A 26,538-nucleotide genomic window follows, 5' to 3' on the forward strand; every position below is an offset into this window, starting at 1 on the left:
GATGGAGTTGAACATCCTGTATATTATTTAAGTAAAAACTTAAATGATACAGAAAGTAAATATTCTTACGTTGAAAAGCTAGCGCTCGCTGCTGTTCAAGCGGTACAGAGATTTCGATATTATATCCTCTTTAGGAAAACTACCATTCTGTCAGATTGCAACCCCATGACTTATATACTGTCGCGACAGTTGCTGGGGGGCAAATATTCCAAATGGATAGCGATCCTTCAAGAGTTTGATATGGAATTTGTGAAATCCAAGTCAAAGAAAGCTCTAGTATTCGCAGAATTATTATGCGATCTCCCATCATCGTCCAACGACGAAACTTCCAAGGAGTCAGTAGTGGACGAGACTTTATTTCTGATATCTGCAAGCGATGAATGGTATGGAGATATAATTATCTATCTCCAAACCAAAAAGTTTCGGCCTGACACCTCTCACTCCGAACAGAAACGTATACGATACCAAGCAAAAGACTACATGATCGTCGGTGATACTCTTTACCGTCGTGGTATCGATACCATTCTGAGGAGGTGTCTCACCCATGAAGAAGCCGAAAAAGCCCTGAATGAGTGTCATTCAGGCGCGTGTGGGGGGCATCAATCAGGTTTCGCTACAGCCCAAAAGATATTAAGAGCAGGATATTTTTGGCCAACAATGTTCAAAGATTGCATAATCGCAATCCGAAGTTGTCATTCCTGCCAAATCTTTGATAGCAAAACCAGAAGACCACCCGCACCGCTGCAACCAATAGTTGCGGTTGGGCCTTTCGCCAAATGGGGCATCGATTTCATGCAATGTAACCCCACCTCGACCGGGGGGCATGGGTATATTATAGTCGCAGTTGACTATTTTACCAAATGGGCCGAGGCGATGCCTACATTGGATAATACTGGTGAAACAGCTGCCCTATTCTTTTTCAATCATGTAGTCGCCAGGTTCGGTGTACCCCAGGCTATAGTTACAGATCATGGATCGCACTTCCGCAATCACATGATGGTCGAATTAGCTGCCAAACTAGGGCTATCTCACGACAGCTCTACTCCGTATTATCCACAAGCCAACGGACAAGTTGAAGCAATCAACAAGGTCCTGAAGCGTATGTTGCAGAGGATGATCGGAGTTCATAAAAGAAGATGGCACCTAATCCTGTATGCAGCCTTGTGGGCCTACCGAACCTCGGTAAGAAACGCGACCGGTTTCACACCTTTTCAATTGGTTTACGGTCTAGAAGCAGTCTTACCGATCCAGTGTGAAATTTCGTCGCTTAAACTCGCAATTGATCTCCTCCCCGGAACTTCGGAAGAAGAGGCTCGTTTCATGGAATTAATCCAATTGGATGAAACCTGTCGTGATGCCGCTTTGGCTAACGAAGCCCATAAGAAACGAGTCAAGGCTCAGTTCGACAAAAATGTCAAACCCCGTGTCTTCTCAGAAGGTGATTTGGTCTTGCTTTATGACCAAGAATCCGATAAATTAGGAGCAGGTAAATTCAATTCCTTATGGATGGGCCCCTATATTGTTAAAAGAGTATTAGCAAAAGGAGCCTACGAGTTAATAGATTACGACGGAATTCCACTGGCACAGCCCCGGAACGGGCTGTACCTCAAGCGTTACTATGCTTAAATAGTAACCTGCGTGCTTTTGTTGTATTTTGTTTTCGCCAAAGTTCTTGCTCTGGTTGAGTGATTCCCCTTTTTCATTCGTTGCAGATGTCAAACCTTATGGAGACATGTGTTGGATATGCCGACGGAGCAAGTCGTAGTTCGCAGAACCTATCCTCCGCAGCATGGGCCATTTTTAATCCAAATGGCGAGTTAGTAAGTTTCAGAGGTGTATGTATTGGGAAATCAACGAATAACATCGCTGAATATAGCGTGTTGATAGAACTACTCTCTGATGCCATCACACGAGGCATACGCCGACTAATTGTCAGGCTAGACTCACAGCTCGTAGTACTACAACTCAATGGTATATATTCTGTTCGTAATCCAGCTATTTATCGCATGTTCTTAAGAGTAAAGATCTTGGAAAGACGATTTGATTCAATTCAATATCAACATATTTCAAGAAATCTAAACACATTAACTGACTCATTGGCAAACTATGTGTTAGACAGACATTTGCAACATTTATAAAGGACACATCATAAAAAGTGTACATATGAATCATCCAAAGCAACCAGAATAAGACTCGAAAATCAAAATATATATATAAGCTGTTCATAAAGTTCATACATGATGTTCTGTAACCAAGACAAAATTGGTCATATGACCTAAAAACTCAAAATGCTAGGGGGCACCCTAGCCTAGTGATGCTCCTGATAGTAAGCCACAGTATGTGCGATCATGCGCAGAAGACGGGTCCATCGTCTAGGTACACCGATAATATGCTGCTGCATCGGTAAAGGTAACTCGTCAATCTGTACATCCGGAAGACCACGGGTAAGGTTCTCGACCTGCCCCTGCACAGCTGTAAGGGTCTCTGTGTCGCTAAGATCACGGATAATAACTCTCCGAGCAGGTTCCTCTGCCGGAACAGTAACAGGTGGTCTCGGACGAAATGCCGGACGAACAGGACCGACATCTGCAAGCGCACATGAGTTCAATTAAAGTCTTGAAAGAATAAAGCACAAGAACATTATGAATGAAAACAATGAACGGTAATATGGTTGAAGTTCTTACCAGTAGCATCCCACTGAGCACCGTCTGGCAGTACCATATCCGGATCGCCCCGGAAATCCATACCAACATATGGGTACTCGGAAAAAGCCATCTCCTGGCGATCGAACCACCTAAAGAAAGCAACATTGAAAGAAATATGGGATTGACCGGCATGCCTGGACATTGTTGCAGCAAATTGAAAATGCAGTGCTATCAATGAAAAAGAGAAGCTAATTATGGTAAAAATCAAAAGTAAACCATATAATCGAGCAGTTTTAGCAATGTTCATGCTCGTTAAAAAATAAACGCAAGAATCGAGCAGTTTTGTACAGAGTTCATGCTCGTTAAAAAATAAACACAAGTTGTGAGCAATCTTTCCCTACAGTTCAAGCTCATCCAGAAAAAATGAACCGGTAAATAGCCTGGAGAAATGTAACCTTTGAAAGCCATATTAAAAGCCCTTGGTCGTGTTTTCACCTCCATCCGTTCATTTGGCCAATCGTTCACCTCCATATGTTTGTTTACCCATTTTGAGGAACAGCTGCGAAGAGTGATTTCACTTAGCCATCCTTGTGACACTGCCGTGATTGGAGAATTCCAACCTATACCTGGAATCTGCTGCTATCCCTGTTCATCACTCGTTCCTCAAAAGACGAGTCTTCTTTGAGCTCTTTTCACTGACTCGTAAAATATGAAAAGTTTGCCGAGTTTTGGCCTTCCAGCTCATTAAAGGACAAGAAGAGCTATCCCTCCTCTAGATTTTAATCTTTTTTGACCTGAGGGATTATTACACAAAAAGATCGAGCGCTTGTTTTGTTCGGCTCGTTAAAGAAATCGAAAATTCATCCCTTCTGTATTGTTTTATACTTTTTCGGACTTAAGGGATTAGAAGACGAAAAAGGAATTTTGGAGTTAACTTTTCGTGCCTTTTCAGACTCTCTAAAAATGAAAAGGACCGATTTTTCTTTGTCGTTAGACTCGTTAAAATGATTAAATAGCGACAAACTTGTCTTTAGACGAGAACGAGTTTCCCTATCGCTAGGCTCGTTAAAACATAGCGATGGGCTTGCCCGAAGGGCAGGTTATAGAACAAGCATATGTTATCCTCCTCAAGCTTGAAAAAAATAAAGAGGTACTGGTCAGCAATGACTGGGGAAAAATTGGGAGAACCTCACAGCATTAATGGTAGCAAGTCGCTCTTGAACATGACACTTTGTCCTCTGTATCACATCGGGTTGGGTTGTTTCATTCACCGGTCTCATAACCATGGTCCTCGCCACACCATCCACAATTGGGGTAATGCTACCAATCCATCACATCAGTGTCGTTATATGTTCAAGAGATGTGGTTCTGTAAAGAGTCAACCGTGTTCCACCCACTGCCATACATTATCCTTCATCCACTTCATGACCGCCACCCCGAATCATACATCACAGTTTGTTTTCACCTCATCACAATCACTAGCTCCGTTCCGTGTCACTGATGTGGGATTCATTAAGGCCCTCCTTTGACGGATCGCTCCTTGTCGACATCAGCTCATTACCCAAGGAGTTGATCTAGGAACACCCCCCTCAGTACTTTGAAGCTTGCATGCCTCAATGGCAAGTTTCTCACTTCCGGCGACAGGTATACATCAATGACCTTCGACCAGAAGATTTTGCATGGTGGTCGACGCCAAGTCCTTTATTCCCACCATGTGAATTGTACTGCCGTACCTTGAGGGTCATCATCCTTATCGGTGACTCCTCTCGCGCTTGTTAACGGTTTACATCATTGACCGGCAATCAAGCGATGTCTTTCCATGTTCGACTTCAAGAAATTCTCACATGGATCGACTTGTACATCGAGTGAAGATCGGAAGAGATTGAAGACCCCGGATCTAGTTTCATCCATCCGGGCTGCGATATATATTCAAGACATAAAGACATTTGATATGTACATCATTACAGCAGATGATCATCCTTCTCAAAGGATGATAATTTCAACAGAGAATTATCAGTCTACAATCAGACGATCGTCTGTTCTATGTACCAAAATGTATTTATAAAGCTGAGCATGGGAATGCCCGCCTCAGCTAGATCATGAAAAATGTATGAAAAATAATGTATTGTATTGTATCTTATTACAGGACACTTCTCAGCAGATTGAATGAACTTCGGATCCTCTCAATAAAGCATTTCACCCGATAAACGACCTCATACTTTAGGGGGCATCTGTTATAGACAATTTTGTGCCTTACAGCAACAAGCATGAATTGTCAATAATCCAAGGGATCCAAAGTTCCCTAAACATGATGTTCCTACCCCTAGAGGAACAAGGTCAGCAAACCAACAGCTCTCAGATCAGTTCTCCACCTGAAAACACTCAAAAACAAGCAATCCTGAAATCAAAGCAGGTGCTCCACTAGGTTTCTGCGTTGAAACTCAGTTGCTCCATGGTGTACCTGCGTTGCAAAGCAAGTGGGACAAAGGCCACCTGCGCTGAGCGAGAAGGGACAAGTGGCACAGTGAGTCATTGCTTTGGAATCTTCCAAAAATGACACTTGGATCAGGTATTTCGCCTTGTGATGAGTCAGAGGCTCTGTTTCTCCAAGTGGAAGCAAAGTTCTCCAAGTGGACTCAAGAACTGAAGATCAACTAAAGATTAACTGAAGAGAGAGAGGACACAAGGCAGCTACACATCAGTTGCAAGCTGACTCATCCTTTCTCAATTCATCTATATATTGAGCTCTCTCCTATGAGCTCAGGAGGCTGGAATTTTGTGCAAAGTAATGATATGCTGTTGGTTTCACTATTGAGTTATTGGGTGATTGTTTGAGAGAGGTGAAGAAGAGCAATTCTTTCTGCTGGGAGGTGTTGCTGGGTTGGAGCCTTCAATGGTTGTAATACTCTCAGAACCTTTACTTCTTCATTAATAAAAGCTATTGAGGTTCTTCTATGTGCTCTTGTTTCAATAATATATTGTGATGATTGCATGTTTGGTTTACACTAATCCATGAACCAGTTATGATTGCATGCCTCTTGTAGTTTCCTTCTTTGTTATTTTGCAGGATCTCATTGTAGCTGGGCGAGCAGAAGAACAAAGAGCTAGGAGCAAGCGGCCAAAGAGAAGAGTTTGGATTCGACATTAAGCGCAAGGCAACGGTTAGTGCATTTCTCCATTCTCTTTTGCTTTCATAAAGAAGTAAACCTTAAGTAGTTTGTTTTACAGTTGTTGCTAAGGAACTGTCACCCTTAGAGTGGGATAGGGTCATCCGAGTCGGATACTTTTCCCTACAACAGCCCCAAGCGCCAAACCCCAATCCCGTCATAAAACCTTACTCATACACCCTCGTGCGCTAGTAAAACCTCTCATCGCATCCCCGCTGTTGATCACACCCCGCCAATCTAACGGCCCACATCGCACCCGATAAAGTAACCCATCCGACCACTCTCCACCGTCAGATCCATCTCCGCCCGATCTGATGTTTTTCGCCCTTATCGCGCCCGCAACTCAATCGAACGTTAGTGCGAATGAGAGAGGTTTTTCTCTCTCATCCACAGCTACGTGTCGATTGCTAAATGGAATTATGTGACCTCCGGCTTTTACTGCTTAGGGCCCGAAAGCGGTGCGATGAATGCCATTTACCGCTCGACTAATCCACCCGCCTGATAACGACCGTACAGCTCCATAGCCTGGTCATCGTCCAATCTGTCCACTGAAGATCTGACGGCCCCAATTCATCCCGCTCCCACCTCGGCTGATAGCCTCCGTCGAGCCATCTCTGCCATTCGTTTCCTCGATCCGACGGCCATTCTTCCCAATTATCCAAATTATTCACCTGCCCATGCATTTCATGTCCTGCACCATTTTGTTTGCCTAGAGCAGGAGTTGATCAGTTCCACCATCATCAGTCACTGTTAGAGCCCCCAACAACCATATTAAACAAAAGGCATGCCGAAGGGAGAAAAGGACAAGCACGAACCTGTAACTGAATTTGTTAGTTATGGACTCCACTGGTATGAGCACCCCAATAGCCTAAAAGGACAACACAACACCTGAGCAGATTAGATTCATCCACTGAAGCAAGCAAATGCATTCAGAGACTCCATCAGGCAGTTAAATGCAGTTGGTGGTCAATTATGACCCCTCCATACTAAGAATGGCCAAGTGCCCTTGTAATGAAACCTATAAATACTCAGAAACAAGATGTAATCAAGGTTGGCATTTGATGTAAGGTTCAACTTCTGGAGACTGTAGATATTTTGTCACTTGCAGCGTCTCGTCGTCATTTTGAACTAATACAAGTTTCTTTTGTTGTTAATGCTCACTTTTCATTTTCCTCTGTTCTAAGTTGTGCCTGATATGCTATGTTATTGATCTCTTGATAGCTATCACTAGATAATTGTCATCTTATCTCTATGCTAGAACCTTGTATGCATCATTGAATAGGTTGTCCAGGTTTCTTTCTTTCTAATGCAAGAGAGTTGTCATCCTGTCTTTGCAATAGTAGATTATATTTACAGACTTCCTTACTAGTTGTAGCTGGCCATCACATGGTCTTGTGCATCTATTGGTGTGGTTAGTATTCTCCATATTCACCTTATACCTCAAACTGTGAGCAATTGGTGGTCTAAAGCCTTATAGTCTGGGGGTGTTCACGCATGTTTGGAGTAAACACAAAGTAGAAGTGGTTATCTGGCTTGAACCAAACCATCATTCCTTCCATTAAACCCACAAAAATAGTTGAATTTATATGTTACCAAGCATATCCGAGCTACAACCTAGGAGAGTTTCTTGGAATCCTTACATAACCTATATCATTTAGAAGCTCGATATTCTTCAATAACCCAAGCTTATTGTCAAGGCCGCATGAGGAGGATCACATTGTTGTTTATATCTATGATACTTAATTCCTGCCATGCAAACCTCTCCTTCGTGAGATCTTGAGGGTTATTAAGGGATTTGTTGGTCATGGTTGGGTTTTTATGACTTTCAACTTAATTCCACAAAATATACCTAAAGAAACTTTGTCTAAAACCAATATGATCTGTAAATTGCAATGAGTATTCCACTAGAAAGTTTGTCACAATAGATCTACTAATATATAATGAAAATATGAAATCTACACTATGAGTGTTAATTTTTCCTTAGATTTTTTTATTGATTAATTACTGTATTATTCTTAGGCGTGTAATATATGAAATATGCAAAATAGAGAATAGACACAAATACAATCACTCACAAACATAATAAAACACAATATGACCTAGGAAACCATTATGCGAAAAAACCCAAGTAGAAGGAGCATAGAACCCTTATGAGAGAAAACCCAACTAGAAGGTGAGGTTACTCTGCTCTCTTTTTCTCTAATTAGAAATGGGTGCAAGTACAAAAAAGTGAGATATGTGGCCCATGGGATGCTACAATTCACAAACCTTCTTTTTTCTTTTACACACTCTATCCTCTCATAGTTACTCTGCTCATTTATGGAGAAAAATGCACTCGAATAGAATGGAACCCCTTTTCTTCCTAATGGCTTGATTATAACACAAATCGATAGCCTACTAGTGGTTAAGTTTAAATTCTTCAACCCTTAATTAGAGTTACAATATTGACTCTTCTAGTGGCTTCTTCATCATAATCACATGGCTAGCCCCTTTTGCATGAATAATGGAGGTTGACGTGGGATCATTTTGAATCATGGTGGTAAAAATATAAAGGTCAACCTTCAAATGTCATAACCTTTGAATATAGACTCTCATTGAGGTGATTATTATGCGTTGGAAAGGTATTTGTGTGTAAAATATCTCTATGGGATCCAACATTTAAGTTGTAGATTTTTACCCCCCAAAAAATATCATTTTATGCCTGAAACCACTTTTAGAAGGTTTAAGATCCCAATTCGCCAAATTGGGACTTGTTCATAAAAATGGTCTTGTGAGTTTATTACTCCTTTTTTCTGCTCAAAAGCATCAATATGGATGAAGAAAAATATAACAATCCAATATGGTTCATAAGTGCATTGTAAATTCCATTACTAGGCTAATAGTACAAAATACAAAAAATTGTGGTTTAATTCCTTTGTTATATGTGCCTGCTTGAATTTGGTTAAGATTCTAGTTGAGTTGTGCATGTGTTGTAGGTAGGGGTGATTCATGTCCATTTTCCCTTGTAGTTTAAACTAAATGTTTCTAATCAAACATTGATGATTTTATTGAGTTCTTGTCAACTACTAGGCCTACGCACATTGAATACAGATAATGTTGTCAAAGTACTAGACTATCCTTCTCTTCGACTAAAAGTAGTGCCTAGTTTTGGATGTGGCATCTACGAATGATATAAAATGATTTTGGAACCTAGTTTTTCAAGGAAAATTTTGAAAATTTCTATGAATTTGTGAAGAACTATATATAGGAAGATAGGTGGTCACAATAATTATTTTCCTTTATTTGATTCAAGGATAGAGTAAGGATTTACCAATAATGCTAAATGGGATGCATATATCTTTATCAATTAGTTGTATAATAATTGGTTTCATGAGATGCGGTCTTGCTTATGGTGATTTGTCATCATGCATATTCCTACAATATGACGGAGGAGTAAGTTATGAGAATGATGAAGATCATGAGAAGTGGTTAGAGATGACCCAACTAGTTAATCATAAGTGACAATTTCTCATGAGGCTTGAAAGAGGATAGAGAACAACCAAAAAGAGAAAGTGGTTGTGGCCTAGGTTTATGCCAAATATCGTATGTTTAGGTGGTTTTGTTCTAGTTCATTCGTTATTTCATGGGAAGGAATTTTGGTGCTATGGTTGAAAGGGACATTCTCAAATGCAATTAAAAATTGGCTTCCATTCTTATTCAAAGAAAAAATCATACATTGTTGATGGAAGAACTTTTCTTAAATCTATCATAACTCAAGAACACTAATAAAGTATATAAAGGTTATTATATATACATTGGACATATGCCTACTTGGTGATGATTGACTATAGTAGTGTAAATTTGAAAGCTTTGTATTGGCCTTAAAATAATGGTATTTGGCATGGAAACACAAATTATTAATGGAAATTCTTTTTCTTGTGATATATTAATGAGAGCCTTTCTATGTGAACTTAAGATACTTGTGTTAACTATGTTTTGTTACATTTCATGGAAGCCATCACAAGATACATTTTAGCTTATAATGAGGAAAATATTCATGTTGATAAATTAGGTTAGGATGGTGCATGAAAGGTGAATATTGGGATCATTTAATAGTGTGGGTCTGCTATGAGAGATGGTAAGGTAAGAATAATCTTTGAAATCTACGCTATTTTGTAATGCATATACTAGTGTTTATCATAGTATTATATGTCACATGATTGCTCACCAGTGAATGAATTATCTTCATGTTTAATGGTTATCGAGTTTATGAATGAGTTTTTCATCATGGCTAAGGGAGTGTTATTTTGATGCGCGGTGACTCAAGAACACATGATGGTAATTTTTTAAAGAGAAAATTAGTCTCTACCTACTCAAGATTCTTAAAATGTAGACGAGGGAACAATAATGGTGGAGTCATCAAGGGAGGAAAATACACCTCACTGGTGGTTAGAAAGTATGATGAGGTACTTCATGATGAAGGTTATTCTTTGAATTTTTCTATCGAATTCTATAGTGTGGGACTGATAGATAACAAGTTCAAAGCATTATAGGGAAGGAAAAAATTATTAGAACAAAAAGAAAGGATAATGTAAGAGATTGAACCTAAGTTACCGGAAACGGCTGCCTGAACACAGGAAACGCCGTTTTACGTTTCTGATACGTATGAAGTACGGAAACGTCAAAAAAACGACTTGAAAATGTTTTGGGTGTCGTTTTATGATTTGGAAACGGGTCGTTTTTTCCCTAGCCGTTTTCCAGCCGTTTTCCAGAAAAAAACCTCCCGTTTTAAAAAAAAAAATACGTTTCAGGGCCTTGCTGTAGTGAAGAATGACCAGATTGGATGCAAAATCCAACCTCCACACGGATATCTAACCTCTGTCCAAAGTGTGAGGCCTGCACACTGTTCATATTTCAGAATTTGTAGAAGGGGCAAATTCAAACCCTTTGATGGTATTTTTTTTGAATGGGCCATTTTATTTGGAGGAATTTATATACTGCGGCAGTGATTTTTTTTCAAGGGTTAAATGAGTTGTCCTAAAGGCTAAAACATACTTAGGTGACCTAACCTTAGGTTTTGAAAACTTGGATTGATTATATTCAGAACTGCTAGGCCAACCTGTGCATATATACTTAGAGCTGACCCGTTTTCTGAGCTGAGTTTAGTTCATGTGTTTTGTGTGTACTTTGAAAGGAAAGAGATGCTGAGGTATCTTGTTTTGTTGGGGGTTGGTGTGTCCACTTTGTTCGGACAATCTTTAGACTCCAGACTCTATGCCAAATTCATATTGTACAGCAGTTCCCCAAATTTTTGTCACAAGATAATAGCCATTGAATGTTTCAACTTTCATAATGTACATTCACATTGCCATTAATTGGCATTTCCATGGTAACCTTGTACAGACAAATTTACACTGTACAGACTTAAAACTTCAAAGTTCAGTCTTCAATCTTGAATCGACAAAGTGGAACTGTGGAACACATACATCTAAAAGTACAGTCAACATCTTGATATTCAAAAAAGATTATTAAACTTTAAAAGAGAGTTGTGAAACTATTTGCAGCTAAGTAAGATCTTAAATTTATCTAAAATGATGGTAATATATGTGGTGGGAAAGTGTTTGCTCATGCTCAGTGCTGAGGTACCTTTTTCTTTATTGCTGGTGTTTCTGCTACATGCATTCACGTCATTTAATCCTCTAGGAAAACCAGTAAATGAACTTCCTTGATATTAGATAACTTGATGTTTGAAATTTGAAGCAAAAACTTGATGATATGTTGAAACTAGAAACTTGAATCATGAATGTTATAATAATCGTTAATGATGATGGCAATGTTGAATGTTTATGCCATATGGCATATGTTGAAAGTTGAAACTTGAATTGATGATGATGAATCATGAATCATGATAGATCATAGATGATAATTTAGATTCTGAAATATGAATGGTAATATGAATTTTTTATTTTTAATATATATATATATATATATATATATATATATATATATATATATATATATATATATTTATATTTATATATTTATTATGTGCCGTTTCCTGCCGTATCGTATCCAGATTTTTTGAAAATTTGCCGTATCCGTTTCAAACCCCGTACCCGTATCCGTTCCCGTATCCGTTTTCTGGTAACTTAGGATTGAACATGAAAAAGTGTGGTAACATAGTTGTAGTTCCAAGTAAATCATAATGCTTAAGAGATTCAATCTATGGTATCAAACTCTCGTTGTTCGAGATTTGTTTACTCTATTCAATGTTCTTATAGTGGAGATTTTTTTTGAAGAAAAAGAGAGTGGACAATATGAAGCACTTCCTTTGCAAATTGGAGTTTGGTGAGGAATCTTGATAAAGTCAATGATTGTATTTAATTACTTGGAACAAAATTTTGTAGTTGGACATATGAGGCAATGGAATATTAAGAGGACACTAGAATGAAGAGTACTCAATATAAGTGTTGATAACTTTAATTGTATTTGTTGTATATGAGGAAGTTTCCTAAGAGAGTGAATTTGGTACTCTCAAAAGAAAATGTTGTTCTTAGAAAAATAAGACCATGGAATTTGAAAATGAAAAAAGAATATAGTATACATGGTACAAGCATAATTATAATTATAAAAATAAATGAAAAATTCATTATTAAATTAACCCATAAAATTAAAGAAAAATATATTGATTACTATACCGGAAATCAAATTTAAAAAAAAATAAAAAAATATTAAATTAATTAGATTAAATAACTTTAACACGATAAAAATGTTTACAACACATGATATTAGTTACCATAATTTAACAATTCTCATTATACTCTCTCTTTAAAATCTACTTCAAAACCCAAGTACACTCAAAAGTAATCACTAATATTTTAGCTAGGATAAGATAATAAGATAATAATTTCGATTTTAACATATTTTCTAAATTTATTATTAATTAGATTTTCACAAAGAAAAATAATTAAAAAATTATGACAATAATTTAAGTAGGAAATATTTTCCCATCCATATAACATTAACCCAACCCAATATTTATGTTGAGTAGTTATAACCCAATATCTATATACTTAAATAAGATATAAGTACTACCAAAACATATTTTATATATATATATATATATATATATATTATTTTTTTTGGTCACTTCACGGTAAAGCTTTATACTAGTGAAATTATTTCACAAATCAGTAATAATTTACCGATCACTTATTTTACAAATTAGTGAAAATCACATTATCAATTTTATAATAAAGAATATAATATAAATATTGGTACCAGATTTATTAAATTGGTCGGTGAAAATCTAAAAAAAAGGGGGTCAGAAACCCACCCCAAATTATATATTATAATAAAAAATATAATATAAATATTGGTACAAGATTTATTAAATTTGTCGGTGAAAATCTTAACTAAAAAAAATGCTTAAAAACCCACCTCAAATTAGATAAATAAAAACTGAGTAGATACATGACAGGAATACAGATAGTTTATTTTAATTTATTTCCATCTCATTGATTGGGAGTCAATGGGCATACCCGTGATATCATAATTTATTTCCATCCCATGGATCGAAAGTCAATGGGCATACCCTTGAACGCAATTGATGATTCCTTCTCTGAGATTAAGCTCCGCATAGAGTGTGAAGAGGGGGAGCTGCGTAGGTGCCGTCCAAAAACGAAGTGGCGATTTCACCATAAGCGACATCCATCAAATGAATCCCATCCTAGTTGATATATTGTGCAGGATTTGTACAAGAAACCGCTAACACTAATCCGCAAGGCATTAAAGGATTGTAGTTATACGGTCCACCCGCTCCGCAGCATGCATCTAAAACAGTTTTGCTCACGAACCCTGAACAGGAAAATCAAATATTTTGTCAAATGTTTCAGAGTATATCTGATTTTCTTGTAAAGATTAAAGAAAAATGAAAATCAGTCAAAGAAATCCTGTAAGATTCTTCTTTCATTTATTTGAATCCTGAACAAGAAAATAAAAATTCCTGTCAAATGTTTCAGAGTATATCTGATTTTCTTGTAAAGATCAAAGAAAAATGAAAATCAGTCAAAGAAATCATGTGAGAGTCGTCTTTCATTTGTTGAAAATATAATTACAACTCCCGTGCCGCTGAAAACCGCTGAGCCATTTATCGCACCACCTTTTCACGGACAGTGGTATTCTCCGGAGGGGAAGCGATACAATCACCCTCTGACGCGTGTTCTCAGTGCATTTTCAAAACAGCATTTCATCCGAGCATCAAGTTCGAATGAAGAGGGCCGCGCGATATTGTTGTCAGCCGTCGGATTAGATTTACGGTTGTGAAGAAGCCTGCGACATTTACTTGAAGTGAAATTTTTGATTTTGACCGGCAGCTTTTATCATCAAAATATTTAATGAGTATTTACTATGGATCAGTGAATGTTGGTAATGTTTTTAATTTTAATGTTTTTTATTTTAGGGAAGAATGGGCATAGGATATGTATTGTTATGTTTTTTTTTTGACAGCATATGAAATGTAATATGAAAAAACGCAGAAGCATGAAGTTTTTAGTTGTTCATTGTATATGAAATGAAATGTGAAACTCGCAGCATCGAAAGTGAAAGGAGAAATTTTTCAGTAGGTTGGATGTAAAGCGCACATCCGTGTGAAGGTAAGGGAAATGTTTTGTTGAGAGAACATATATGCAATGTAATGAAAAATAGAATGAAGAAATTTGTAATACACAGCAATGTTAATGTTGAAGAAAAGACAGAGTATTTTCCAGAATAGACAGTAATTTTTTTTTATATGTAATGTGTAATGCAATATGAAGCATGCAGCGAGCGAATGTAAGAGATTTTTACAGCAGTAAATGTAAGTTTTATTTTTACACACAGTAGTGTAAAAATTTGCAGCTGAAACAGAGTGAATTTGCAAGGAGACAGTAATTTTTTTGTGAGGAACCAAAGTGTTTTTGTGTAGATCCCTCTGTGAGAGGAAGAAGTCTGTAACAGGCAGTCTTTTATTAATGAATACAAAGAGTTTGTTATGCGTGTGAAACTCTGTTCTTCAGAAATCAAGTTTAGCTTCCCTGTGTTAAGATCCTGTGTAAAAATAGAGCATTGTTCTCTGTTCATTATTTTGTATTGGAATTTAGCAGAAAATTCCCAACAGTGGTATCAGAGCTTATCCAGGCTCTTTGAAGGTGTCAAAGAAGCTGAAGGAATGATTTTTTTGTTGCAGCAACTTCTCTAGCAAAGTGAAGACTCAGTCAAAAAAAATCCAAGGTATTTCTCAAGATTAGTTTTTTGTTGAAGACAATCAGTGATTTTAAATACACAGTCAAGTATTTTGAAACATAGTTTAGAGTGCAAGAATGGCTGGCTTCAGCACCAGCACTAGCATGGGTATCTTTAATGCTCAGCTCCCATAGTGTAATGGAAAAAACTATGACTATTGGGCAATAACCATAAGAGTTTTGCTTGCCTCACAAGACTTATGGGAATTTGTTGAGGATGGATTTGAAGAACCAATAGATGAAGATGAGTTTAATAGGTTAACTCAGGCAGAGAAAGATCTGTTGAAGAGCTATAAGAAGAAGGATTCTAAAGCCCTCATATTATTGTATCAAGCAGTGGATGAGAGTGTGTTTCCAAGGATAGCAGCAGCCAAGACATCCAAAGAAGCATGGCCAACCCTCAAGACAACCTATCAAGGCATGGAGAAAGTGAAGACAACAAAATTACAGTGGCTGAGGAGAGATTTTGAAAATCTGTGCATGAAGGAGTCAGACAATATTGACTCATTCTTCACACAAGTGATTGGTTTGGTCACACAGATAAGGTCTCATGGAGAGATTTTTGAAGAAAGGAGGATTGTGGAGAAACTATTGAGGGTCCTACCTTCAAGGTTCGATGTGATTGTCACCACCATAGAAGAGACAAAGGATCTCACAAACTTCATAGTTGATGAACTACATGCATCACTGATAACACATGAAAAAAGATTGAGTACGAAAGAAAACTCATCTCTAGAGCATGCCTTCAAGACCCAGATGTTCTTTGGAAGAGGAAGAGGTCAAGGCAGAGGAAACAAGAGAGGAAGAGGCAGAAGCCAAAACAGAAGTAAAAGAAATAGTCTAGCAAATGCTCAACGAAGAGGCAGCAATCCAAATCAGAATCAAGGCCAAGGCAGCAGCCAACAAAGTGGACAACATCATGCTTAAGGACAAAGGTATGAAAAATCCAATGTTCAATGTTACTATTGTAAAAAATATGGGCATTATGCAAATGAATGTAGGAAGAAGCAACATGATATGAATAATAGATCTAATGCAAATTTCACTAGGGAAAATATCAGCCAAAATAATTTGTTTTTAGCTTGTAATATGGCTGAAGAAAAGAGTGAAGATGTATGGTTCCTAGACTTCGGTTGCAGCAACCATATGACAGGAAACATAGCCCTGTTTTCTATGTTAGATCAGAGTGTGAAATCACAAGTCACACTAGGGACTAATAATAAAGTTTATGTTATGGGAAAAGGAGAGGTAAATGTCTTAACAAAGAAAGGTGAAAAGAAAACCATAGCAGATGTTTATTATGTTCCTGGAATGAAATGTAACCTCTTAAGTATTGGACAGATTGTTAAAAAAGGTTACAATGTTTTCTTTGTGAATGATGTATGCACCATCATGGATAGAGCACCCAGCAAAAAATGTATTGCTGAAGTGAAGATGACAAGGAACGGGATGTTCCCTCTCAGAATGAAGACATATTTAAAAAATAAAAAAGTAATTGTAGCAGTGACTCAAGAGGCTTTCCAAAGCGAACCAAAGGATGAAAATTGGTTATGGCACTTGAGATTTGGACATCTCAACTTTGGAGGTCTTAACTTGTTGAGTAGAAAAGGAATGGTAGGAGGATTATTATTGATAGAGAAACCAGACAGCCTTTGTGAAGGTTGCATTTTGGGGAAACAACACAGAGAAAGTTTTCTATCAGGAAAAGTATAAGGGCAAAAGAACCCTTAGAGATTGTCCACTCAGATTTATGTGGACCGATGCAAACTCCATAACTTGCAGGCAGCCACTACATATTCACATTCATTGATGATTTTACAAGAAAAACTTGGGTTTATTTCTTGAAGAACAAAAGTAAAGTGTTTGAAAGATTTTGCAATTTCAAGGCACTTGTGGACAACCAAAGCGGGCTGCATATCAAAGTTCTGAGAACTGATAGAGGAGGTGAGTATATCTCCAAGGAATTTCTACGTTTTTGTAGAGAAAATGGAATTCATAAGCAGTTTATAGCTAGGTACACCCGCAGCAAAATGGAGTTGCTGAAAGGAATAACATGCCAATAATGGATATGGCAAGGAGTATGTTAAAGGAAAAGCATTTGCAAAATAATTATTGGGCTGAAGTTGTACATTGTGTAGCATATATTTTGAATAGATGCCCTACAAAAGCAGTGATGAACAGAGTGCCGGAAGAAGCATGGAGTGGGAGAAAGCAAGGAGTCACCCACATGAAAGTTTTTGGATTTGTGGCTTATGCACACATTCCAGATCAGTTAAGGAAGAAGTTGGACAAAAAAGAGGAGAAATGTATTTTCATTGGATACAGTGAGGAATCCAAAGCTTACATGTTGTATAACCCATCCACCAAGAAGCTCATTGTGAGTAGAGATGTTCAGTTCACTGATGAGGAAGCTTGGGATGGAAGCATAGAGAAAACAGTGAATGTTAAAAGCTATGTCACATGATGAACGTGATGAGGAGATGGCTGAAATACATCCCCAAACAGCAGCACCTACACAAAGACAGCAAGAGACACCCTTGAGGAGAAATGAAAGTGCTTCTACAAGCACAACACAAGGAGGAAATTCAAGTGCTTCTTCAAGCACTTGTACACCAAATGAAAGAGGTAAGAAGTTCAGAAATTTAAGTGATATTTATGAGCAAGAGGCAGCAAATGAAGGTATGAATTCTTTGTTTGCATTATATTGTCATGTTGATGACCCTGTTCATTTCGAAGAGGCAATTAAGGATAAGAAATGAATAGAAGCTATGGATGAGGAGATCAATGCCATAGAAAGAAACAAGACATGAGATTTGGTTGAACTACCAAAAGGAAAGGAAGTCATTGGTGTTAAATGGGTCTACAAATCCAAGAGTAATGCTGAAGGCAAAATAGAAAGACACAAGGCAAGACTTGTTATCAAAAGATATAAGCAGCAGTATGGGAGAGACTATGAGGAAACCTTTGCACCGTTTGCAAGAATGAAAACAGTGAGAGCAGTGTTGTCCATAGTAGCACAAAACAAGTGGAAAGTTTACCAAATGGACGTGAAGTCAGCATTCCTAAATGGAGTGTTAATGGAAGAGGTTTACATTGAACAACCTCTTGGCTATGAAAAGAAAGGCCAAGAGCAAAAAGTGTGCAGATTGAAGAAAGCTCTTTATGGGTTGAAGTAAGCACCAAAAGCATGGTACAGTAGGATAGAGTCCTATCTACTTGAAAATGGATTTGATAAGTGTGAGGGAGAACCCACGCTCTACATCGAAGAAAAGGATGGTAAATTATTAATTGTTGTGTTATATGTTGATGATGTTATTTTCACAGGTAATGATGATTACCTTATGGAAAATTTCAAAACAGTGATGAAAGAAGAATTTGAAATCACTGATGTGGGTTTGCTGAGATACTTCTTAAGAATAGAAGTAGAACAAAATGGAAATGGGATTTTTATCTCACAGGCGAAATATGTCAATGAAGTATTGGAAAGATTTAACATGCATGAGAGCAAGGCAGCAATCACTCCCACAGTGATGGGATTAAAACTCAGCAAAGAGGACAACAGCAAGGATTTTGATCCTAGTTTGTACAAGAGCATAATTGACAGCCTCATGTATTTGACTGCAACTAGGCCGGATATAATGTTTGTTGTTAGTTTAATTTCCAGATTCATAGAGAGGCCAAAAGAAGCACATTGGCAGGCAGCAAAAGGGATTCTGAGGTATGTTAAAGGTACTAAAAGGTCTAGTATTTTATATACTACTTCAGAATGTTCAGATTTAATTGGATACACTGATAGTGATTGGGATGGAAGTGTAGATGATCAGAAAAGCACATCCGGTTATGTTTTTCACATGGGTTCAGGAGCTATTTCATGGGCTTCTAAAAAACAACCTATTATAGCATTGTCTACAACAGAGGCAGAATATGTGACAGCTACAGCAGCAACATTTCAAACAGTTTGGATGAGAAGGACGTTGAGGAGCTTATGCCAAGAGAAAACAAAAGGAACAGTGATTTTTTGTGACAATAGATCAGCTATTGCATTATCCAAGAATTCGTTGTTTCATAAGAGAACGAAACACATTGACACAAAGTTTCATTACATCAGGGAATTGGTAAATAGTGGAGAAATTGTCTTAGAACATTGCAGAACTCAGGAGCAGGTTGCTGACATTCTGACCAAGCCTTTGGGGCAGAAAAGTTTTGAATTTTTGAAGAAATGTCTGGGTATGAGTGATAACCGAGCAATTGAAATTAAAGGGGAGTGTTGAAAATATAATTTCAACTACCGTGCAACTGAAAACCGCTGAGCCATTTATCGCACCGCCTTTTCATGGACAATGGTATTCTCCGGAGGGGCAGCGATACAATCACCATCTGACACGTGTTCTCAGTACATTTTCAAAACAGCTTTTCATCGGAGCATAAAGTTCGAATGAAGAGGGCCGCACAATATTGTTGTCAGCCGTCGGATTAGATCTACGGTTGTGAACAAGCCTGCAACATGAACTTACGTGAAGTGAAAGTTTTGATTTTGACCGCCAGCTTTTATCAGTAAAACATTTAATGAGTATTTACTGTGGGTCAGTAAATGTTGGTAATGTTTTTAATTTTAATGTTTTTTATTTTACGGAAGTATGGGCATAGGATATGTATTGTTATGTTTTTTTTGTTTTTGACAGCATATGAAATGTAATGTGAAGAAACGCAGAAGCTTGAAGTTTTTAGTTGTTCATTGTATATGAAATGAAATGTGAAACTCGCAGTAGCGAAGGTGAAAGGAGAATTTTTCAACATGTAATGCACACAGCCGTGTGAAGGTAAGAGAAATTTTTTGTTGAGTGAACATATATGTAAAGTAATGAAAAATAGAAGCACAGTAGCACATATGAATGAAGAAATTTGTAATACACAGCAGTGTTAATGTCCAAGAAAAGACAGAGTATTTTCGAGAATAGACAGAGTAATTTTTTTTTGTGAGGAAACAAAGTGTTTTTGTGTAGATCCCTTGTGAGAGGAAGAAGTGCAGTGTTTTATTAATGAATACAAAGAGGTTTTTTATGTGTGTGAAACTCTGTTCTTCAGAAATTAAATTTAGCTTTCCTGTGTTAAGATCCTGTATAAAAACAGACTATTGTTCTTTGTTCATTATTTTGTTTTGGAATTTAGCAGAAAATTCCCAACATCATTTACTTACCGAACAGCTGTAGAGATTGTAAAATTCTGAGAACAGCGTTGTAATTGTCTGCAAACACAAATTTAACATCCGGATATTGAACTTGCAATTCTTCCACTCCTGCTTGAAGAAGATCATTATCCCGTTGAGCGAAAGCATTAAACCTCGGCATACACCCCATTGCGTCCAGTGGTTCTTTATCAAGTCCAGTTGCATATTTTGTTAATAATAACGCGGAACAGCCGATCGGTAAGTTGTTCTGAGCTAAAATCATCCTTGCGCCGCCTACCGTAAAACGAAGGAACAGTGAAATACAGTTTTGCTTTAAATGAACGAATCTTGCCTTGCTTAGCTTCTGTGAAATGGCATGAAATTATTGAGACTCGCCTGCATTGCTTTTACTATCTTATCGACGACTAAGGGGATAAAGGTCTCCACTTCATCCATTGCCCGTCCCTGAATCAATGGATTATTGTAGTCGTTTCCGCCAATCTCTCCTACCATGAACAATGCATTTGCAAAATGATCCTCACTGTCTAAATAGTTTGACACAATTAACACAAATTCGAATCCCTTAGAGTTAGAGGTTAATAACTCACAGAATGAGTGAAATTTAGCTAAATAATTTTATAGAGATCGAATCGCTAACAGTTAGAGGTTAATTAATAACTCACAGAATGAGTGAAATTTAGCTAAATAGTTTTTTAAAGATCAAGATCAAGAACCTGTAGAGTTGGAACAAAAATTCTTTCTGTAATCCAAAAAATACTGGATCTGCGTGTCCAGCGAAAATAAAGTAAGAGGCGGCATGATTAACCGTTCTACGAAGAAAGAAGGCTCCAAGGCCGTCGCTCCAGCCACTGCAAAGTTAACACCGCTAGAGTAAATCGTGGTTCCAGCCACCGCGAAGGGATCACCGCCCAGATATGGAGGCAAGAACGGCAGACCTGAAGCTTGAGCTGCAAATACAGAAAGGAATTAGTCCATGACTGGAAAACAGCAAAAGCTCTCTATTGTGATATTCATCACAGGATTCCAACATACCGATGTAATCAACGACTAATCGGCCGTCCAAAAACCGGCCAGTTGCTCTTTTAAAATAAGTTTCGCCATACGGCAGTTTACCGACGATTATAGGGGCTATGGGGTTTGAGGCTAACCAATTCCCCGTGTCCGCCAAAGAATCTCCAAAACTGTAAATAGCGCTGGGACAAACTGTCACAGCATAACTTTGCCTCCATGAATGAGAGTAGCTTATCACAACAAATGCTAATGAGACTGAAAAATTCATCATAAAGCTTCATTGTGCAATGTCCAATTTGCATATGGAATATATCTCTCTGTTAATTGATTGCTTAAGATTACGGTTTATAGCGAAAATGAGCTGTGTTAGAACTCTTAATAATAAAATAGTATAATTTAAATATTTTGAAAACTTAAAATACTGTGATGATCTGAATCACAGATTTCCAAATCTTTAATGAGGTGTGGATTCGAATCTTGTCGCGTTTTCAAGAAAGTTTTCTTCATGTTTATATATTTAAAAAGGTTCAGTTTAACTGAAAATATTTTTGACACGCATTTAAGCTCCAACGACGCTTAGATTTGAATCTTGGAATCCTGGCAGATGTTAATTATTTATAAATACAGTGTTGCTGGAATTCGTTTTGCCAGGCATTTAGCTTTGACGAAGTTTTGTTTCGCCGATCCTTTTCGTCTCCTTTTACATGAATATTTTGTTACTTTTATAATACATCCAAACAGCTTCGTCTTACCTATTCATTCCTCTGATCTCCTTATTTTATTCCAGTGAACTTGAAAGATATTTTGAAGCAGAGTATTAGAGACTGTAACATAATCAACTCTCTCCTCAATAATTACCCACCATATTGATCTCCCAACCAAGTTTGATGGCCTAAACTCTTCGGAATGGAGTCTGCACAAAATTTAACTTTAAGCCTTTTCCTATCTTTCTGTAGCTCCTCGCACAACATAATAATACTGAATCTTTCAGCTTCGAAACATTCTCGTAATACATGAGTGGTCTCTGATATATATTTTTTTTTCATTTTTCTTTTTCTGCTATGCTATTTGGGTAATGCCTATGTTCATAAAATATTTGTATATCTACCATTTTTTGCCAGCTCAATCTGGAAGACTGACTTAGAGTGTCAACCTGATTGAATTCCGAATAAAATATTTTATTATTTTATTATTTTATTTATAAGGGTTGTTATATTATTTAATAATTGATTTATTAAGTGAAAATTCTAAAGATTCATATAAAAAAAAGTCGATTCTTCTCGACGCGCTAAATTTAAAATAAATTTATACTAATTTTAATAATATTATTTATATTTATATAAATTTAAAATATTTTTATTTTATATATATATATATATATATATAATATGATATTATGATTTTTTATAAAAAATGTTTATAATTTTATTAATAAAAAATATAATATAACAAATTATTTTTAATTTTTTATTATTTTTTAGCTAAGTGTGAGGAAAAATTATCTTAAAAAGAAATTATGTTTATTTTAAAAATTTTAAACTTGGGTAGCAAATATTGTTTTCATTTAATTTTGGGACTTTATATCCATTTATACATACATAGACAGTGAAAGAAATAATTATAATTTTTTAATAGTTTTTAACATTGATAAATAAGATGTTTAATTAGTATTTTTTTAAAATAATTTTATGAATAAAAATCACTCAAAATTCAAGGGTTCAATCCTCTTGATCTTTGGGGCAAGGCTTCCTGATTGAGCGAAGTGATCTCTTCCCTTGGATCTGCCTCATATAAATATTCTATGCACATAACCATCACTCGTATGGGTAGAATGTTTGGAAGATGTAAGATTCAACATATAAAAGATTTATTTGATTTACTAAGTGAAAATTTTAAAAATTTGAGAAAAAATTTACACTAGAAAAGAGTTGTTCCTCTCAACTTTGGTAGATCCAAACTTAAATTACAATTATATTGATTTTTAATAATATTATTTTTATTTATATAGCTTTTATATATATATATATGATTTTATTAAATTCTCATAATACATATAGTTATATATACTATGAGTATGAGTAGTCATATCACAATTTCAATTTCATATATATATATATGCTTATATATTTTTAATATGAATCATTATTATTTTAGTTTATTTTAATGTAATATGATATTATTATTTTTTATCAAAAAGATTTTTGTTTCTAATTTTATGAATAGAAAAATTATAATATAGTAAATTTTTTTTAATTTTTTTAATTATTTTAACATTATATTTTTATTATTATTATTTTTATTTGCTCAATTAATATTTTTGATAGTTTTTATAAGTGATTTCTTTTTCTCAATAATTTTAGCTAAGACTCCATACCTTTATAACAATCCCACTTGAATTTGAAAATATATTAGGAAGCATATTATCTTCCATGTTTATCTTGGCTTGTACATTAAGCATCTATTCATAGCCTTGTTCTCAATGAGGGAAATACTTTATTCTATAAAGAGCACAATATATGCTGTTTTGTCTTTGGTTTTCACATTATAAGTTATATATATATTTTATTATTTGTTCTATCTTTCTCCATGATTCCCTAGAGATAATGCAACCTTAAACTTCACAACAATATAAGATAATATAGGAGTGATGACAGTCTTAAAATATAATTTCTTCTTATCACATAACCCAAGGTACATTATTTTACAATTATTTTCAACTCCATAATAAGAATTTCACCTTCCTTCCATCATATTCTCAATTTTATAGTTCCAATTAAGCCTTTGAAAAATATTGATTCCAACATATTTATATGAATTCACTTCCTCCAAGTTGATTTTGTTATATATGAAACATATTGTAAGTGATCTTTTTGGATTTAATTATCATAACCTTCTGTTGACAGTGTTGGACCCGCCAACATGTCGGGGGATCTCCCTGGTAAGAAGTCCCAACTAGACCACAGGTCGTTTGGTGTAGGAGTCCCAGCAATGGGTCATATGGTATCGCCTTGACCGTAGTTTCGCATAGAGGCAAGTAAGATTTCCCTGTTGCTGGTAAGGGTGTGATATATGCAGTAAGTCAAGGAAGGTGGATGAGCAGTTCTAGCACATGGAGGGTGAGGTGAGTGCGCCCCTTGGAAACTTGTGATAGCACAGAGTTAAGAAGGGAAAACAAGAGCAAAGATGCATCACAACATGGAAGGAAAGTAAGCTAGAAATCCAAAGTGATGGTTAAACCAACAATACATTTCAGTAATATTCATACGTACATATAGCTGAAATACAATACGACATATGCACAAAACGTGATGGCTCTATTATATTAAGAAGTGTAAGTTCTAGTCATACAATACAACCATGACAAACCACTAGTTCCGACAACAGAACGTTACAGTCACTGTCCCTTGGTCCTCCAAAGAGATATACTAGCTCTACACAGTGAAGAAGCCAAGGCTCATTACAATATTGTTCAAGCTTTATCTAATATACTCCTAGTGGAAGCTTGGCTGACCAAAAGCCTCTACAATGACTTATGAGGGACTATTTATAGAAAAGGGTGGGGTGACCCTTAACATTCCCCTTTATGACCTTTCATCTATCCTCATGACTCTTCATCTACTCTATGACTATTACATCCAACTATCGACACTTGAACTTACACTTGACAAGACATTACATATAATCTGCACATGTAGCCATGTGAGACAAAATAGGCTTGAGCAAGCTATGCAAGGCATCACTATGACTTGGACAACTGTGAGAAGACCAGCTCTTCGACATCCTCATGGTGGTCAACAGTAGCGAACTGATGTCAAGCTCGGTAGTCCGCGATGGTGTCTGTGTACTCTAAGGTAACATCATTCTAGAAATGAGCACTTGCCTCCATAACATCTGGGTACATTGCTCAGGCTCCTCTGTCCAACTCGTCTGATAACATGCACATCATTGTCTTGAGTGCAACTAGACCTACAACATAGTGATGTATGGTGTCTACACTAATCGTCAAGTCTAGGTTGGTGGTTATGAGCATCAACTCGTCAAAGTAAGAGTCAAGCTCCAGTTAGACATGTGCCTTTATCTTTGCCTAGGTGAGTGTCCCAATAAATGGGATTGCATGTGCGTCCACAACAACATCCATACTCCTAAATACCTGTGCATGGGAAGCCTGTAAACTAGTGATGAGTTGCGGGAGATCTTCATAGTTCTGAATCTGACTAAGGATGTGTGCCTTCAGCTCGATTGTTATGGGCTTCATCATCTTGGGCAAGTGTAACGGGGCTCCCTTGTATCTCATTGTCCATGTTTGCATGTAATCAATAACAACATGCACGTTCGACAAGATATGTGCTCTCCTAGCACATCGCTACTGCCAACCGTTGAGATGGAAAACTGCCTTATGCATGGTACCAAACTTGGAATACAACGCTTGCATGACTGTGTCAAGGGACAATACTTCATCCATTATTGCCTTCTTCAACTCTGCTCAGGAAAATGTTGTAAGTAGTTCTCCTCCCTGCTTGGCCATTTGTAACTCCTTAGTCATTCGCTCGTTCTCAACTATCAATAAGCAAACACTTGAGCTAGTGGCTTCAACATATGCTCTGGTAGCATCGGTAAATGCTGTTGGATGTTTGCGAAAGTTATACACGATCACTCGTTCCTCAAACTCAGCAGGAGATGTGTGATCATCCAGAGTCGACACTCTGCAAGATTGCACAACTCTATGTTGGGACTCATCGAATGAGATGTTGTGCATCTCTCCCTCCGGATTGTATCCAAGGATTTCAGTGTCTCCTTGGTCGCTTGGGACTTGCTTCGCTTCGGGATTTGGTGAAGTTGGTGGTCGATCTCTTGGTTGTGAGGCATGAGGTCAATGTCTTGCTCTAACTCATGTTGCTCCATGTCCTTATCCATTTGCTCAAGTGCTTGTTCAATCTCTTGAGCAAAGTCCTTCTCCTGCGATTTCTCACCCTAGTTTCTTAGTGCCAGTTGTTCAGATGATTCAACTACTTGTACGGGCATAGTTTCATCTATTTGTACATGTTGTACCCCCCGTATTACCTATTCTTGCTACGCTTCCTTCTCATGTCTGCGTAGCTCTTGTTCCTTATAGAGTTGCTCCTTCAACTCATACAACTCCTTCTATGTCTCCTCCATACTCTATTTTTCTCTCTGCCTTTACACGTTCCTCTTGTCGTGTTGTTGCCTCTTCGCCTCTATTGCCAAAGCTACTTTTTGCACAAGTGGGTCTGCTCAAAACTTGCAAC

At 37.0% G+C, this 26,538-nt stretch overlaps 1 protein-coding gene across 1 annotated transcript in view; it reads right to left on the bottom strand.

Annotated features, from left to right (window-relative positions):
* Positions 1–20,596: 20,596 nt before the first annotated feature.
* The window catches only part of LOC149146137 (GDSL esterase/lipase At5g45910-like), a 70,837-nt gene continuing 64,895 nt past the window's right edge, over positions 20,597–26,538 (bottom strand). Inside the window, exons 2-4 of the mRNA XM_089452675.1 lie at positions 21,293–21,526; positions 20,974–21,207; positions 20,597–20,784 (exon numbers count right to left, since the gene is read on the bottom strand). Coding sequence (XP_089308801.1) covers positions 20,597–20,784; positions 20,974–21,207; positions 21,293–21,526 — 656 coding nt within the window. The remainder of the gene's footprint in view (positions 20,785–20,973; positions 21,208–21,292; positions 21,527–26,538) is intronic.

This window comes from Pinus tabuliformis, chromosome X (genome assembly GCF_031772625.1).
Source record: "Pinus tabuliformis cultivar Carrire ecotype Pingquan chromosome X, CPIR1, whole genome shotgun sequence".
NCBI classification, from domain to species: Eukaryota; Viridiplantae; Streptophyta; class Pinopsida; order Pinales; family Pinaceae; genus Pinus; species Pinus tabuliformis.